The sequence below is a fragment of the Hippocampus comes genome, unplaced genomic scaffold (assembly GCF_001891065.2).
Source record: "Hippocampus comes isolate QL1 unplaced genomic scaffold, H_comes_QL1_v1.1 scaffold39, whole genome shotgun sequence".
Taxonomy (NCBI): Eukaryota; Metazoa; Chordata; class Actinopteri; order Syngnathiformes; family Syngnathidae; genus Hippocampus; species Hippocampus comes.
In genome coordinates, this window is record NW_017842054.1 from 4,030,110 (window position 1) to 4,048,062 (window position 17,953).

The 17,953-nt window shown below is 43.7% G+C and overlaps 1 protein-coding gene across 1 annotated transcript in view; it reads left to right on the forward strand.

The window, feature by feature from the left end:
• Window positions 1-17,076, forward strand: part of LOC109509998 (receptor-type tyrosine-protein phosphatase epsilon-like) — a 24,941-nt gene extending 7,865 nt beyond the window's left edge. Inside the window, exons 3-20 of the mRNA XM_019859972.1 lie at window positions 3,115-3,186; window positions 3,264-3,360; window positions 3,602-3,675; window positions 4,131-4,267; window positions 4,415-4,505; window positions 4,587-4,663; window positions 4,748-4,784; window positions 5,722-5,819; window positions 6,976-7,095; window positions 8,354-8,517; window positions 9,651-9,786; window positions 9,970-10,119; window positions 11,563-11,811; window positions 11,950-12,084; window positions 12,248-12,373; window positions 13,306-13,457; window positions 15,810-15,945; window positions 16,084-17,076. Of these exons, the coding sequence (XP_019715531.1) occupies window positions 3,120-3,186; window positions 3,264-3,360; window positions 3,602-3,675; window positions 4,131-4,267; window positions 4,415-4,505; window positions 4,587-4,663; window positions 4,748-4,784; window positions 5,722-5,819; window positions 6,976-7,095; window positions 8,354-8,517; window positions 9,651-9,786; window positions 9,970-10,119; window positions 11,563-11,811; window positions 11,950-12,084; window positions 12,248-12,373; window positions 13,306-13,457; window positions 15,810-15,945; window positions 16,084-16,158 (2,121 nt within the window). The 5' untranslated portion in view covers window positions 3,115-3,119 and the 3' untranslated portion in view covers window positions 16,159-17,076. The remainder of the gene's footprint in view (window positions 1-3,114; window positions 3,187-3,263; window positions 3,361-3,601; window positions 3,676-4,130; window positions 4,268-4,414; window positions 4,506-4,586; window positions 4,664-4,747; window positions 4,785-5,721; window positions 5,820-6,975; window positions 7,096-8,353; window positions 8,518-9,650; window positions 9,787-9,969; window positions 10,120-11,562; window positions 11,812-11,949; window positions 12,085-12,247; window positions 12,374-13,305; window positions 13,458-15,809; window positions 15,946-16,083) is intronic.
• Window positions 17,077-17,953: the final 877 nt, after the last annotated feature.

The window sequence follows — 17,953 nt, forward strand, 5'->3', positions numbered from 1 at the left end:
TGTTTGTGGGCGTGGACCGGCAGCCTCCACGAGTACTCGATCTGTTAAAATAAGACCGGTATCGTCCTGATACCAATAGCTGATATCGCTATTCGCTGACTACTATCCATTTTTAACCAAACAAGTTGTCCCAAGTGCATCTAATCTCTTTTCACTCATTATTGGATAACCCCCCTCCCCTAATAAATAAATAAATAAGCATAGAGATTTTCATTCTTGAGGCAACTTAATGCCGCACGTCTCCCATGGAGTGAGACAGAGGTGGCTTCCATCCTCTCCTTTCCATTCTTGCCCGTACGCTGTCCGGCTGATACGTACCATGCACGACAGGCAGCGTGCAGTGACCTGCATGTATGCGGGCGCGTGCTGGGTCACCGGGTGCCGGTTCTGCTTCGAATGCCAACGCGGCCGGCTCGGTAGGACTTTAGAAATGGATCCATTTTTAACCAAACAAGTTGTCCCAAGTGCATCTAATCTCTTTTCACTCATTATTGGATACCCCGCCCCCCCAATAAAAAAATAAAATAAATAAATAAGCATCGAGATTTTCATTCTTGAGGCAACTTAATGCCGCATGTTTCCCGCGGAGTGAGACAGAGGTGGTTTCCATCCTCTCCTTTCCATTCTTGCCCGTACACTGTCCGGCTGATACGTACCGCGCACGACAGGCAGCGTGCGGTGACCTGCATGTATGCGGGCGCGTGCTGGGTCACCGGGTGCCGGTTCTGCTTCGAATGCCAACGCGGCCGGCTCGTTAGCACTTCAGAATGGGAATCCCCCCCACGTGGCCTTGGGCTGTGGGACACATCTGCAAGCGTGCATACATGGGGAGATGAGAACATGTCATGTCATGAAGGTCAACAGTCAATCCTCTCTGATTTTTCGTGTCCTCCATGACAGCCTTTCAAAATAAGACATTTGCGTCTGTTTTCGGAATTAAAATTCAAGCTCATGTTAAACGGAGTTGGCTCATACCTGACACCATATAAATGTCTTTATTTGATCCAAAAATACATATCAGGTGTTCTAGTAGGCTTTTCCTGACATGTCATGCTTTTTCTCCCAGCGGAAGGCTGAAAGATTCATTAATACATCCCAGACCAATTTTGGAATTATGGCCAAAAAGTTCAAAGTTCACGACATTGTTTTCCATTTTCGCGGTACAGGTTGCGGGCCACGTTAAGGGCTCGAGAAGTTTTGAAATGATTCGTGTCGGTCTCGTTGGTATCACCAAAACTTGGCATTTGGAAGGGGTGTGTGGACTTTTTTTATATGCACTGCTTTTGCCTGTATAGTTCTTTCTGCAATGTGTGTCAGCTCTGCACTCTTCTCCGCATCAGTGCCTCCGAACACTGGAACTCCCGCGCCCCCGCGCTGTCCTCGTTTGTCGTCTCATAACACTTTGACATGCAGCTGACTTTCCTGTAAGGGGCCCGCAAGTGCGTTTATGTGAAGGCCCCTCAGGCTTGTGCGCGAGGCGCTTTCTCAAACATCACGTTGGTATCACCAAAACTTGGCATTTGGAAGGGGTGTGTGGACTTTTTTTTATATCCACTGCTTTTGCCTGTATAGTTTTTTTCTGCAATGTGTGTCAGCTCTGCACTCTTCTCCGCATCAGTGCCTCCGAACACTGGAACTCCCGCGCCCCCGCGCTGTCCTCGTTTGTCGTCTCATAACACTTTGACATGCAGCTGACTTTCCTGTAAGGGGCCCGCAAGTGCGTTTATGTGAAGGCCCCTCAGGCTTGTGCGCGAGGCGCTTTCTCAAACATCACAAATTAGGCCTCTGGATGACCCAGAAGAAGTAAATTGGCACAATGAGTGATTTCATCCTTCCATAACAAGGAAGGGGGGTCTTATAAATGAGGATGAATTAGGATGCCGAGATGTTGCTTCAAAGCCGTTTAGGTAGATCGGGGCCCAATTTATTCGACAGCTCAGCTCAGTTGGAGTCGGACGACAAGACGAAGAAATGGCACCACGAAGTGTCGACATTTTGCCGCTAATAAGACGCAGAAGTGAAAAGCGTCGGCACCGATTCAATCCTGGTGTCATTTGTCCAGGATCTTGGCCTATCGGTTCCCCTGCAAGAAAGCCCCAAATAAATAAGACGGCGCTGATCGGCTCCCGGCATCGAAGAAGGAAAAGGACAAGTGAGAATGGAGTTTGCGAGTGAAGTGATGTCAGGGAAGCAGTGGGGAGAGGAGGCTGGCAGGCAGGAATAAATAGGACTCAGCCCGTGAGAGGGCGAGAAAAAAAAAAAAAAAAGAAAACACCATCTGGTCAAGATTATAACCTAGATACTGTGCATATGTGGTGTTTAACACTCCTCTGCTGTCTTCAAGTTGTCATATCACTGTCCTTCAAAAGGAATATGACACGCACAAAATTGCTGCACAACAACAAACAGTGTTTACAAACAATAATAATAATAATAAATGACTTAACAATTTTGTCCTTACCATTTTCACCCCTTGAGGGACAGCGGTTACTCCAGTGGCCATTTTATCATGTGATCAGGTTGCAGGGCGCTTGAAAGGGTTCATTTTAACGGTTATTCTAACACGTGCGTACTTGCAATTGAGGACGCCGAGGGAAAGAAAATGGGAGCCCTTCTATGGGAATTGTGATTATTAATAGGCAGCCTCCAAATGGCTCGCAACCGGTCCAGGGTTTTCCACTTGCCTCTTGTAAAGTCACCTTGAGAACATGGATGGATGGAGCGTGAGTAGGAATTAACTGTCAGCATGCGGTTCATTATACACAATGCATATTGCGGTGGACTATCCCCAAAACATTTGAAAACTTTTGTTGCAATGCAAACTGCATTTATTGACATTGTATGTAAGTACAGCGTGGGTAAAAAGAAACCAGTCATTTAAAAAATTGCGATTTAAATTCATTTTCCTATTGTAATGTTATTGAAATATGTCTGTTTCAAAAATGTATCACAGCTTTATTGAAGACTAAGTTGCCCATAGGTGTGAATGTCAGTCAGAATGGGCGAATGTTCGCGGCTTCACTTCCGTTGCATGTTGATTCAACGCCCTCAAGCGGACATACTGTGAAACTGCATGGCCTGTTAATTTGCCCTCCCTCTTCTTTCTTCCCGCAGAGACGATGGTGTTGTTTCTGATCGGGATCTCTGCAGCCGCGAACATTTCATCTCATGACAACCAAACGGCAGGTAAAAAAAAGAATTCTAACGCGAAATGTGGAAACACGTTTTTTTTTTTTTAAATTTTGATTTTGTCTTGTGCCAAGGGAACCCCACCCACCAGGGTGCTCATGTGCTGCCCTCCACGTTGATCTTGTCCCTTGTGCTCATCTTTGTCGTCCTGCTGACCATTTACTGCCTCAGGTGGGAATTTGCGACTCATCAACACAAAGCAAATTATGAAGAAAATCTGACATATAAAAGCCAAGAGAGTGAAGACGATAAATTAAAAACCTAAAAACAGCGTTGTCTCTCTCACATTTTGGATATTACTCTGGACGTTTAGTGACCTTTTATGATTGATGGCCTATTTTTGCATATTTTATTTACATTACAGTATTTAACTTTATCTCACAGTTGTTTTTTTTTTTCTTTCCTTTTTAAGGTTCAAGAACCACAGGAAAGCGCTGGTTACTTCTGTGGATAAAAAACTTCCAAATGGCTTCCTGGAAGAACAAGGTACTCAATGTAATTACCACCCAATGAAAACATAATGCTTTGTTGCTTTATTATTATATATTTTTTTTAAATATCGATATTTGATTCATGCATTTACATTCTTTATGGCGCGAGAACAATTCCCCGTGTGTAGTCTGAGCTAACTGGGAAGTTTGCGGCGGCCTCTTAGCTTTCCCAGCACGTCGGGAGTCTTATAAACTTTCATTTTAAGTAGGGGGGTGGATATATATAAATAAACGGAAAGGCCACATTTTGAGCCGAGGCAGTTTCACGCGGTTCGAGGCGGCGGGCGCTCTGTTTTACGAGTTGGAGAAATGATTTCTGTCGCCAATCGGCAGGAGTGGGAAATCTTAACGGCCGCCGGGCATGTTGTTACAGGTGCAACGCAGGCTCGTAATGGTGCCTACTGGGAATCGTTAGCCCTCTGACCGCCATGTATGCCTTTTGAAACACAGGAGAGCAAAGAGTGGTCCTCCTGCCCAGATCCCCCTCGCTCTCCAAGAGGTACTTCCCCATCCCGCTGGACGCGCTGGAGGAGGAGTACCGCGCGCGCTCGGCCGACGACGGCAAGCTCTTCCGAGAGGAGTTCAATGTAAGTCGATCTGCGCAAACGCACCGGACGCTCGCCCTTTGTCCTCTTGGCTGTTTGCCCAACTCCTGAAAATCGCACTAAAAATTTACAAGGTCCAGCGTTGTTCTGTATCCCCCCCGCCCCTCTCATGAGGTTTTCTTGTTATAGTCGCTGCCCTGTTACTACCGCCACGGGTCCTTTGAGGAGGCCAGCAAGGAGCACAACAGAGACAAAAACAGATACCCCAACATTTTGCCATGTGAGTGAGCCCCCCCCTCCACCGCCCCCCACCCTGAAGACAATACTGACTTTATTGACATTGGCTCTCTCTCGCTTGCAGATGACCATTCCAGAGTGCTATTGAGCAGTCACATGGGTCACGCGTGTTCAGACTACATCAACGCCTCTTACATAGATGTGAGTCATAATTGCCTCATCGCTTTGGAAAGGCATGTTATGGCTCCGGGCGGATGCCTGTTAATAGTCTGCTCTTTTGCGCAGGGGTTTAAGCAAAAGAAGAAATTTATTGCTGCTCAAGGTAAATAAAAATGCAACGTAGTTTCAGTGGACAGGTACTGTTTTAGGCTTTACCTGATCGGGATTTTGGAGCGGATCAGCGAGTTAAAAAACAACAACAACAACAAAATGTAACCGATCAGAACAGAAGATGCCCAATTGATTTCAACAACTTGTTGATTGACTGTACATTGTACCCCGCTATTGGAACTAGCCTGGCCCGCAAACAGGCACAATTCACATGTAATTGACACCCACATTGGAGAAAAAATAATAACAATAAAAATCCTAAAAATTATCCCAATATGCTGATAGACACTTCACCAAAAAAACAAAATAATTTTAAAATACTGAGGAAAAGTTGAAAAAAAATATCCAAACATATTTCCTGAGAAAACTTGAATTATTGAACAATCATCAAGTTATGACATTAGAGCCGATCGGCGATTTTACATAAAATGCTAAATATCTGCCAATTTGATCCAGCCGGTCATCAGGAGGTTTCTTCCCGACGGCAGCGATGTGCTGCTAAACAGCTGCGTGTTCATTATTTCTCGCAACCATGACAGTAAAATTGTATTGTGGTCTACATACGGCAGATCGAAACTACTATGCTAACAGTTCTGGCTGAAGTTTGACATTAGTTTAGGTCTGTTGCCTCTTCTTTTTTTTTTTTTTAGTTGTCAAAAAACCCTTTTGATTTGATGACCAAACCGATGTTATGAGATCGTTGAGGTAAAAGTTTGGTTGCCGTGTAACCTCTGGCACCCTCTAGTGGTCATCCCACGTCAACAACACCATTGATGATTCATTGCACTGATTGCTGACGGTCATTTTTTTTCTTTTTTTGTCAAATGTACCCTACGTTTTCTACTCCTTTGATTTATTATCATATTAATCAATTATTATCATATTCCATGTATAAACCCGTTATTCCAAATATATTTTTTATGCTTCAGGTCCAAAATTGGAGACGGTGGCCGACTTCTGGCGGATGATTTGGGAGCAGAAGACGGCAACCATAGTGATGCTGACCAATCTGAAAGAAAGGAAAGAGGTCGAAAAACGAACCTTTATTACCTACAATAATTGCTGCCAAACTTTATACACCAAGTACCACCTTGAAAAAAAACAACAAAACAATGAGCTCCCCCAAGTGCATTAAAACGCAGCAGTGCTCTCTTCCTCCAAAATGAAACGGTCGTGGTTTTGCGTACCACCTTTTGAGAATGGCTAATCGACAGTATGCAGCTAGACCGCACAAACGCTTTCCCGTCTGCTCTTGCCCTGACCCGAAGTCACCAACTTGTAATTTCTTTGACCCCCGTCCCTCAGATGACTAATCACATTGTCATCCAGCAGATGATTTTTGCATGAGCTGAGCCTCAAAGGGCCGATCAACCGGGAGCTCGGCAGCAGGTTTGATACAGCACAAGAAGGAGAAGAAGCGTTTGGGAATCAATGATGCAATAATTGTTGATAAGACCCTGAGAGGCTTCATGATAATTAGTCGGAGAGGCTCGCAAATGGGTTGAAGCTTGGCTTGTGCGCTCATCGTATTGACTGACACGGACGCGCAAAGTCAAGTGCCTTTGAACCAATAGCCGGCTGATTTAATCGACCCGTATTCGCCCTTTTCAAATCAGCTGATAATTGGTGATCGGAATTTTATTCTGCCAAATATCCAAATGGTCACCGGCCTTAAAATATACATATTAGTCAGGCCTGATACAAAAATCCCTATTTTTCTGAAATATTGTTCACAAATTCACCTTTGCCGAGATAATTAATCCGCCTCCCAGCTGTTGCATATCAATAAAAGTACACATTTTGGGGTGGGAGCCGAAGGCACACCTGTGCGGTACTCATGCTGTCTAATCAGCATCTCGATATGCCACCCCCGTAAACTGGATGGATTATCTCGACGAAAGAGTGCTCACCCATAAAATTCAGACCCACTGGTGAATAATATTTGAGAGAAATAGAAAATAGGAGATAAAATTGTTGTGTTTATAGTTTCGCTCAGTATATATTCATATATGCAAGGCAAGGCAGCTTTATATGGTGTGTTTCCTCCACAAGATAACTCAATGTGCTTCACATAATTAAAAGTACAACATTTAAAGACACTATTTCATACATACATTTTTTTAAAAAATTTAATTGTAGATTGCAATTCATCTAAACTGTATTCATAATTATCGTGTTATCAGGACAAATGCTTCCAGTATTGGCCAGAAAAGGGCTGCTGGATGTACGGCAACATCAGGGTGGCCATGGAGGACGTCACCGTTCTGGTGGACTACACCGTTAGAAAATTCTGCCTTCAGTATGTAAGTCAAAAAATCCACACATTCACATATCATTTCTTTTCAATAAACCCGTGTGAAAAAAAAAAAAGAAATCCTGTTGGTTTATTAAAAAATGTGCCATGTATGGATTTCCAGAGCACACGAGTAAAATTTAATTACACTGCAGCAGGCCTTCCCAGCAATCTTTTTAAGGGAGCATTGTCTCTAATTAGGCACACCGTAAAAATTGTTTAATATTTCAGCCAACCGTAGTTATCAAATGACATTAAAAATACATCATTTTAATCGCAAATCTCTTATTAAAAATTAAGTATCTAATAAAGCTGCATGGAGAAGACGTAAAAAGTAATGCTCCCTGAAGGGGCTTTCAAACAGTTTAGTCTGCGGTAAAAGGAGAGAAAATAGAATAAATAAGGAGAAACGGCGGCTGGAAAACAATCGAGGATATTAAAAGGGGTCGTACGCGTGATTAAAAACCAAATAATATCCATATACTAATGTGTTCAATGTACTCACAGAGTCAACATGCCGTGTGTTGCGGGGCTTCTTCCTCGCAGCGGTCGTTTTGCCGCAAAGCCTTTTTCACTTTGGCAAAGCTGAGTCGCGAGGCTTTTATTTCGCCTCCGTTTGATAGCGGACATCCTCTCCCCCCCGCATCTCAACTTTTCACACCCTCTCTGACTTTGTAACCTTTTTGGGGGGATGAAGCCAAATTGTTGCGTTTGTAGTTGTGCTCAGTATATATTCATATAGGCAAGGCGAGGCGGCTTTATATAGCCCATTTCATCCACGAGATAACTCAATGTGCTTCACATCATTAAAAGTACCACCTTTCAACACGCTATTATTTAAGGACACCCGCAGCTAAACTTTACACAGCCGCTCTGACTTTGTGAACGGTGTGAACGAGATGACACGCTCACCACGGACGAGTCAAACAAACAACCTTTGGAGAGATTAAGCCAAAAGGAAATGTATGCTAATAAATATATGGAAACATTTTGCTCCCAAGAAGACTATAATACTTCCTAATTTGCATTATTATTATTATTATTGTTATTATTATTATTATTATTATTATTTATTTAGGGTTTTTTTTGTGTGTGTCAATTGTATTCCAATTTCAACGAGGAAACGTGAGTGCGGAACAAAGAGCCACTCACCCAAGTCGTCTGCCCGCCCGTAATCGGCGCGCGTGCATGCGAGCGCTCGCGCTAGCGCGCTCACAGTGAACATTACTCACGTGCAGGCATTAACTGGGCCCGTCTGTTCTTCACAGCAGGACAGTGATGGACCCCGGGCCCCGTGCCTGGTCACTCAGCTCCATTTTACCAGCTGGCCAGACTTCGGGGTGCCGTTCTCGCCCATAGGCATGCTGAAATTCCTCAAGAAGGTCAAGGCTGTCAACCCGCCCTACGCCGGACCCATTGTGGTGCACTGCAGGTAAGAAGAACACAATTAGGACTTTTTTTTGTTTTTTTTTCACGCTCTCCCTCTCTTGCATCATCTGTTTTTGCAAAAGTTATTAAAGAGTGGCAGATTGTTGTAATTATGAACCCCAGTTAACACAACGCCAAAAAAAAAAAAAAACGTGAGCATTGGAGTCCTTGAGGGACAATATAGGCTGTTTAATTATACCGTAACGAGGACATTTTTCCTGCCGGGTAGGTGCATACGTGCACCTTTGTTTGACTGGTCAAGCCGACTGCCGCAACAGGTGCTCACGGTTGTTTTTCCAACGCTCCTCTGCTGAAATGAGCCTTGTAAATTTCTTGCTGGGGTTTGCTTTATACATACACGTGGTCATTCGCGGCTCATTTTTGTCGGTGCAATAATAGGCATTATATGGGGAAAAAAATAGTTCGGTGCCTGGATTTTGCGCCTTTGACAGGAAATGGAAGCAAAAAGGGAGCTTGAACAGCTTCTACTTGTTTGGCAAGAGAGTTCGGGCCACACTTGTGACCGTTTTTTTGCGTGCGTGCAATGCAAAACGGGAGAATACTTGTAAGTACTGTTTGTACTTTTTTTTGTATGTCAAAAAAAAAATTGCAGTTGGTGACCATTCGCCGCAACAAAAAAGCTGCGACCCTGTATCAGATTTGGACGCTATTTTTGTATTTTATTAATATTTATCCAGAGCGAGAGAACCCACTTAATTCCTGGGAGAACATTTGTAAAGCCGAATTCAAACCTTTGAACCCCTAGGAAAAAAAAAAAAGAAGCCTTTTATTTATTTACAAATTCTTTCTTGTCCCATATGCCACCTCTTTACAAATATTTTCCCGATTTTTTTTTTTTTTTTTTAATATATTCCTTGATTGTTTTACTTGGCCAAAATATTTTGAAAAAAGGGGAAACCATCAATAAGAAATCTTTTGGTGGCTCAAGACCTTTTGCACAGTACTGTGTGTGTTGTTGTTCTTGCGGGAAGTGATGTTCTGTCCACCCATCTTACAAGTTGTCTGACAAGTGTTGTCTTCTCCTCTGTGTGTGTGTGTGTGTGTGTGTGTGTGTGTGTGTGTGTGTGTGTGTGTGTGTGTGCGTGCGTGTGCGCGTGTGTGTGCGTGTGCATGTAGTGCGGGCGTGGGGAGGACAGGCACCTTCATTGTCATTGACAGCATGATCGACATGATGCACACGGAGCAGAGGGTGGACGTCTTTGGCTTTGTGAGCAGAATACGAGAGCAGCGCTGTCAACTCATCCAGACCGATGTAAGCGTTGACCCCTGCTGACCCGCCGTGCCTGCCCACTGACAGTTGCCGTTGCGGTGCAAGGCAAAAAAACAAACAAACAAAAAAAAAAAGACAGCAAAACAAACTGTCAGTGATACGAGAAGAGGAAGGAGGCGAGGGGAAAAAAATGGTGGTCCTGACTTCCTTTGTGCTGGTCCACAGATGCAGTACTCCTTCATCTATCAGGCCCTGTTGGAGTACTACCTGTACGGGGACACCGAGCTAGACGTGTGCTCTCTGGAGGGGCATCTGCACGGGCTTCATAACACCAGGGCCCCCCACGACAGACTGGGCCTGGAGGAGGAGTTCCGGGTATGCCGAGAGAAAGAGAGAGAGAGGATGAAACATTTTCAGTAATGAATCGTCCCAACATGCCGGTATTTTCCTGGAGATCTGGCCCAGGGTGGCGCTCTGAGCGGTGGCGACATTAAAAAACAACGCTTTATAAGGGGCCTCCATCTGTCACGCAGAATTAACGGGAGCCGGGTGGGAAGTTTTCATGTTTTACTCATAGCCGTTCCACCCCCCCACCCCACCCCGCTCAACACCTCTCTGCTGATTAGAACTTTGTTGTTGCGGTTGTTTACTCGAGGCAGTAAATGTTTTAGCACTTTGGAAATACACTCTGGGGTCAAAACATTAGGTATGCCCCAGCGATAATACCAAAAAAAAAAAAAAAAAAAAAAAAAAACCATGAACGGTATTTAAACCGTGATGGATTGCTTTAATAAACACAAATATGTAACAGAAGATCTTTAGACGGGAGCGGGAGAAGTTCAAGTTTGAAAATAAAAGATGACCTTCTTCAGAACAGTTTACGTGGTGCAAAGGAGTTGGAAGAAGCGAAAAAAAAAAAAGCAAAAACATTCGAAAAAGACTGCTGAAGCAAAGAAATGAAATAAAAATTTCGAGTGTACATGTAAAATTATTATTATTATTATTATTTTTTTTATAATTTAGCACTCGGGGTACACGGAAAATCACTGCTGGAGTTCAGCTCAGTTATATTTCACATTTTTCATTGAATGTCTTAAGCACAGTTTTATTTTTGAACATTAAAGTCGAATTGTTATTCAACTTTTAAGTGCAATGCATTTCAACTGAGTCATTATTTAAGTACAGTTTAGTAATTCTTTGCATCTTATCAATATTCCCGCATGTTCCCCCCCCCCCCCCCCCCCCCCCCCCCCCAAAAAAGTTGGAAGGACATTGTTTGCATTTTTAATGCAGTTTGTTTTTCAGTGATTAGTTATCTATATTACACAGATTAAAAAACACTTCTTTTTTTTTTAATCGAAATTTATGATTCATAAAGGCAGCACGAATAGACGAGCGGTGAACATGTCTGCCTCATGATTGAGAGCTCCAGTACGGCTTCATTGTTTGCATTTTTAATGTCAGTTTGTTTTTCAGTGATTAGTATCTATATTACACAGATTAAAAAACACTTTTTTTTTTTTTTAATTGATATTTATGATTCATGAAGACAGCACGAATGGACGAGCGGTGAACATGTCTGCCTCATGATTGAGAGGTCCTGCATTCAAATCTCCGCTCGGGGGCCTCCTCTTTTGGAATTGGCATGTGACATTCAAGGTCCTCCAAAAACATGCCTGTTAGGTTTCACCCTTTCATGCACCCCCGTAACCCGATAACACGATAAACTGTCCACCGTAGTGACCGCTGTTCCCGAAAGGGTTAATATAGACCATTAAACAGAATTGAGTACAAGTGAAAAAATGAACGAATGGGTCAACAGACTTTTATGACGGTTACATCACATGGAGTCTCTTCTGTATGAGCTGTAAAATACATCTTGAGAGTTCTCGTGCTGTTTTGGACCCAAGTGACACTTTTCCTCTTCTTCCTACTTTTATTGGCTTGAAAAAGTTCTTTGTTTTTTTTTTTTTTGGTGTTCCTGGCACAGATGATTTCAACCGAGTCATACTTTCAGTGAAACGAGGGCAGGAGTTCACCGACTACATCAATGCCTCTTTTATTGACGTAAGCAACCCCCGCCGCGCCGCCGCCGCCGCGACCTCCTCTATAGATTTTCCCATAGAAGTATAAATATAAAGCTCATCGGCTCCTTCTGAAACGATGCAAAACATCGTTCCCCGAGTGTTGTGTTGTGCCCTGCAGGGCTACAGGCAGAAGGACTATTTCATCGCAACCCAGGCCCCCCTGTCTCACACGGCGGAAGACTTCTGGAGGATGGTGTGGGAGTGGAGGTGCCACTCGATCGTTATGCTCACTGAACTAAAGGAGAGGGAGCAGGTGCAGCACGCCGCATGACTTTTCCTACCTTTTATTTGTTTATTTTTTTTACATGTTTCCCTCCTTTTTGTGATTTGTTTCTCTTTTTTGTTGTTTTGTTTCTTCCCCCTACCGGTCGTCTCTCGTGTTGAAAAGTAGATACATATCAATCCTTTCCCAACAGGAAAAGTGTTTCCAGTATTGGCCATCAGAGGGCAGTGTGACATTTGGAGACTACACCGTGGAGCTGAGCGGAGACTCGCAGGGCGAAACCTTCACTCTCAAAGACTTGGTGCTCACCCGCACAGCAGTACGTAGTACAAACGACAACCACGGGAGCAAACTTTTTGTTGATGGGCTTGATATTTCATCTATCTCTCGTGAAGGCAGATTGATATATATATTTTTTTAATACAGGGGTACTTCTACTGACTCACGTCTCTTCATACGAAATTTTCAAGTTACAAAACGCGTCAGTAGGAAAATATTGACTCTTGTTACAAAAGAAATTTCAAGATACGAAAGGTAAAAAATACAGCATGGGCTGCTACTCGCAGCTCCGAGTTTCGTGAACGCAACATATTTACAACATACGGTCGCTCACTTTGCATTGTCGAAGGGTTGTTAAAAGCTGACAAAAGCAAACGTCCTTGGATCAGTTCTTTACAAAACGCAAGGCAAAAAAACATGAACATGAACTTAAGAGGGCAAAAAAAGATAAGGACGCAGTTTAAAGTTAAATGACCATCATTTTTTATTCGTTACTCTATTCTTTGTTTTTTTTACATGATGCACAACTCTCATTTATTGTGCAATATTGTCATTGTAACATTTATTTGTTACATTTGTTACATTTTTATGCTTCATAAAACATTTATGTCTGAATTTTGGGGGGCCTTGGAACAGATTAAGGCATTAACATGGAAAATGCGTCTCTACTTACAAAGTTTTCTAGTTCAGAAATTTCTTCCAGAACCATTTAATTTCGTAATTAGAGGTATCACTGCAGTACGTATTTGTGGCAATACCATTTTGTCCGCTTACTTATTGCTAACAACGAACGCTGCGTAGGCAACGGCTAACCATTCGCATCTAGGAAATGGTGTTATAACCCTTGAAGCCACAGATGTTCGAACAAACGAGCAGCAAATCTAATATTCTACCCAAGTACGCTAGCAATTCTTTAGCTTCGTTTTCAAACCGCACAATTGTGCAATCACGCCTCCTCTGCGTCCCCGCCAGGAGAAGCAGTCTCAACACGTGCGTCATTTCCACTTCCACGGATGGCCCGAGATCGGAATACCGACGGAGGGCCGGGGGATGATTGACATCATCGCCTCGGTGCAGAGGCAGCAGCAGCAGTCTGGAAACCGTCCCATCGTGGTGCACTGCAGGTGAGACCGCTCGCGATTTGCTGCCGACGAGCGTTTTTTTTTTTTTTTTTTGTAAGTTGGAGTTGTGGGTGATATCGGAAGGCCTTTTCCTTTTTAAATGACACATTTTTCCTTTCTAGAACGTCTGTTCTCAGAAAGTCCCCGTGTTGCCTCAGCGGCTGTTCTTACGCCTAAACCACTTATGTGATCCTTTATAAAGACTTCTCAGCGGATGCTTTGATCAGAACCTAGCTTCAGGTGAAGTGATTCGAAAGCGGCGACGGCCCGGTGGGATCGATCCAATCCACCCATTCGCAGTCAATTAAAACCTCTCAAAGTGAAATATCCTCCGACTCCCCACTATGATTAATCTGATAAGATGAGCTAACGACAGGAAATGGTGTCATCACTCCGCGCTTTGCCTTCATCACCGCTTGTCTAAAAGGGGCTTTTTAAAGCCGTTCCCCCCCCCCACCCCGCCCCCCTTTTCTGCCGCCTCCCGGGAGCGAGGCTAACCCTGGGCGATCCCCCGGCGTCTCGCCGCACTCGTCCAAATTGCACATCACTCCGGCGCTCGCTCCCTCGCCATCCCGCCATCACGAGTAAACATCAGCTCAGTCAAACACTCAGCTTCCACGCTGATTAGTGTTAGCGTTCGGCTTAGCCTCTCCTTAAGTGGGGGTTGTGGGGGGATTATTAGCACCATTAGCCCACGCAGAGGTCACCTTTCCTCTCGCCGACCGATGCATTCAAATGGATGAAAGGCATACATGCTCAAGGGTAAGTCGCCCGTATTTGGTAACTTAAGTGGGTGCTTAAAATGGACCCCGCAACACCTCACTACGATCCAACAAATCGGCGCAAAAAGCCACAGAGGGTCTTCGGTTCTTGACTGGCATACGACGTTTCAAGGTTACTTTCGACACGAGAGTCGACAGCTCGTTTCTCTCGTCTCAAGTTTCAGCGCATTTGCCAGGAGGTTTCGTGTTGAACTTGCAGTGAGCGGTATGAGAGCGATAACACACAAATTGAACACACCCGCTCCTCGTTCGCACCTTCGACACTGTAACTCGAATGAGTCGCATGACACTGAGGAGAAAAAAAAAATGGAAAAGTGGGCCCAGCTTGAACATTTTCACTTGGAGGGCAGAGGTGTGCTCACTTTTGTTGCCAGCTGTTTCGATGCTAATGACTGTGTGTTGAGTCATTTTGAGGGGATGACAAAATAAGTCAAACTAAAATTAAAAAAAAAAAAAAAAAAGTGTGTAACAGAAGAAATTGCTGTGTGCGGATGGAGAAGACAAGGTTGAAGGGAAAACTTTTTTTTGGGGGGCGCGGCGTGGTTACGCTTGACGATAACCACTCATTGTCTCAGTCAAGAGGTTGTTCGTTGTCTGGGAATAATGAGCAAGTTTTATTCTGAAAATCCACCGACGCTTCGGTCAAAACGCAACATCCCAGAGGGAACAAAAGTAAGCCCAAAAATGAGTAAATAAAACAAAAAAAACAACCCCCATGTTTGGACAGCTTCAAAAAGGAGAACACGCCCAAAAAACTGAAAGAGGAGAAGAGCTGACAAATTTCAAGCAAAAGAAGGAACTTTTTTTACAGACGATATCGACAATCCGACGCGCACGAGCCTGCTGTGCAGAAGGATGTGGTGGCCGGTTCACAAATGAGGCAATGAAGCCATCAAAATTACGTTGGCACATGGAACCCAAGCACCCTGCATTAAAAGACAAGCCTTTGGAGTTTTTTGGTTTTTTTTTTTAAAGGAAAAAAAAAAAGAGATTAGTCCAATGGGACCGGCTCGTTGAAGAGAAACAAGCGCATGGCTTCCCACTAATTACGACAGCTACGTTCAGCGGAACGGGCACTTCTGTATTTAACAGGCGGCGTGCATCTCTCTAATAAAAAAGACGATTTGTTACAATCTCGATATGCGGGGCGCGATACAATTCGAAACGGCACATTTTAAAGTGGAACCGATTGAAAACATTTTCATCTTTTTTTTTTTTTTTTTGACTGCTTTGTGTTATTTTGCGACTGATACACCCCTAACATTTAATTTTTTTAAATTGATGTATTTATGATTATTTTTGATTTGTTTCTGTGCTGGTCCATCAAAATGTCTTTATGTGAATCTGGTCTTGGTCCCCGCCCCCACAAAAAAAAAAAAGGTTGGGGACCAGCGGACTGCAACTTTGCTTGCAGTTTATTTACTTAAAAAAAAAAAAAAGTGGAATTTTGGCCAGCATGCATTTCTCACATCTACTTAGTACAACGACATTCAATGGCACATCAAAATTTTGGGGTGTTGAAAGTGGGAACCGGCCGGTGATATTGAGACGGCATCCCGTCTTGGTCTTTCAGTGCCGGTGCCGGTCGGACGGGGACCTTCATCGCCCTCAGCAACATTCTGGAGCGCGTGAAGGCGGAGGGCCTGCTTGACGTCTTCCAGACCGTCAAGAGTTTACGCATGCAGCGGCCGCATATGGTGCAGACCGTGGTAATGTTTGCAAATGAGACACAAAAACAAGTCAACTCGCTTGTGGGGTTTTTTTTTTTACATCGCGCCGTGTTTATCGCGTGGCGTCTGAATGCGGGTTTTGTTTTTTTTATTTTTAATTTGTGGTTTGTTTTCCAGGAGCAATACGACTTCTGCTACCGAGTGGTGCAGGATTTTGTCGACATCTTCTCGGACTACGCCAACTTTAAATAAGGCACACTTTCCACTGTCTGCTTTCCAATCAACTTATGCAAGCGACTTTCTTTTATTTATTTATTTTTTGGGTTTGTCGAATGTACATTTTCTAAAGTTTTACATTTTGTATCATACTGTAATATGCGCAAACATATCTGTCCTTTTGCGCCAGTCTTTTTAGGATGACATTTGACTTGAAAAGACTTGCTTCGTACATTAAAATAGGTCGAGTAACATGATGTAAATACGGTGGTGCCTTGAGATAGCGGTGAAAATAGAAAGTACGCATTGTAGTACATTGAAGTACACAAACGGGCGCGCGGCGTTGCCGTGCAGTCTGCTAGCTTCATGCGAACGCGCAATGGAAAAAGCCATAGCCAGGCTAGCAAATAGCATCTTAGGTGGCAGTGTTCACACTTTAAGGAACTGATATTAAGATACCGATAGTGCAACAACGCTTACGGATGGACAAAATAACATCACTCACAGACATATATTCTTTATGCTCTGCGAGACGCCACGCATTACTGCTGTTTACGGAGTCGCGGTCGTGGCGACATGCTTCTTTGTTTGTGTTAGGATTTTAATTAAGGTGGGCTAGTACCCTTTCCGGATATTTTTTTTTTTTCCAAGGTTTCGGGTTGTCGCAAAGGATGCCGATACCAGCCACCAGTACCTAAGACAAAAAAACAAATCAGACGTAGATTAAGTCTTTCTTGCCAATAGTTGTTGCTAAACTGTGGATGTCGGACACCTGGGCCATGAATTATCCATCCTTGTGTTCATTGAAATTTGTGGTATCTTAAGGACTAGTGGTATCAGTACTTGGTATCGGTATTGGTGGGTCTTCAAGAGTGAATACATGTATTGGTGTATAGGTCTGTAACAAACAAACAAAAAAGTGGAATTAAACATCCTTGGTTATTATGTTTATATGAATTACGAGATTCTCGAGTGCTCTTTTCCTGACTGACGGCGTTTTAACCTTTGAGGGACAGCGGTCACTACAGTGGACAGATGACCCTGTTTTCGGGTTACAGGGTGCATGAAAGGGTTGCGTTAAGAGCGTGGTCACTTGAAAAAAAATTTGGCATTTGGATCTCAAGACGCCTCTGAAACTGCGCCGCTCTCGGAAAAGCATTCTCAACTCTTTCTGCTTGACTCTTTCTGAGCCACAATGCCTTTCTTTTCTTTACACGCATATGTGTACTTTCTCTTTGCAACAAATAAGGTTCAAATGTGTTTATGGGCTCTGATTTAAAAAAAAAATAAAATAAAAGAATTCAGGACCTTTTTTTCCTCCAACGATGCAACCAGCGTTCAATTCTGTCGCTAAAAGTCTTCACTCGGTCTCGTATGAATAAGTGAGCAGCCGCTGTCTGTTGTCGTTTGAGTCGACGTGGCCAACTTGCGTCTCTTGCCCGTGGCCATGTTACTTAGCGCTCGCGTGCCTGACACTGCAAAAATGCCATTAAGCCGTCTTGAAAATACTGTCTAATCACTCCCCGAAAAACATGTCATTCGGACATGTTTTTTCTTTCCTGTCAAGGATCATATTCCGCTTTTTTTTTTCTTCTTCTTCTTGACACGCTTGCCATTTCTCCGCCATGCATGTTTGATTAGAGGCGCCGAACCACCCCCCGCCCCCCCCACCCGCTTCTAATCGTGAAATATTTGTCACCGGGTGACACTTTGTTTAGTTTTTAATGACAACCCGAAGACATTTTGAACTTTTACGGCGTCTTAACCAACAATTTTATAGCTAAGCGACCGCGTGTGCGCTCTTTTCGGTGAATAATTGAGCAACCATGAT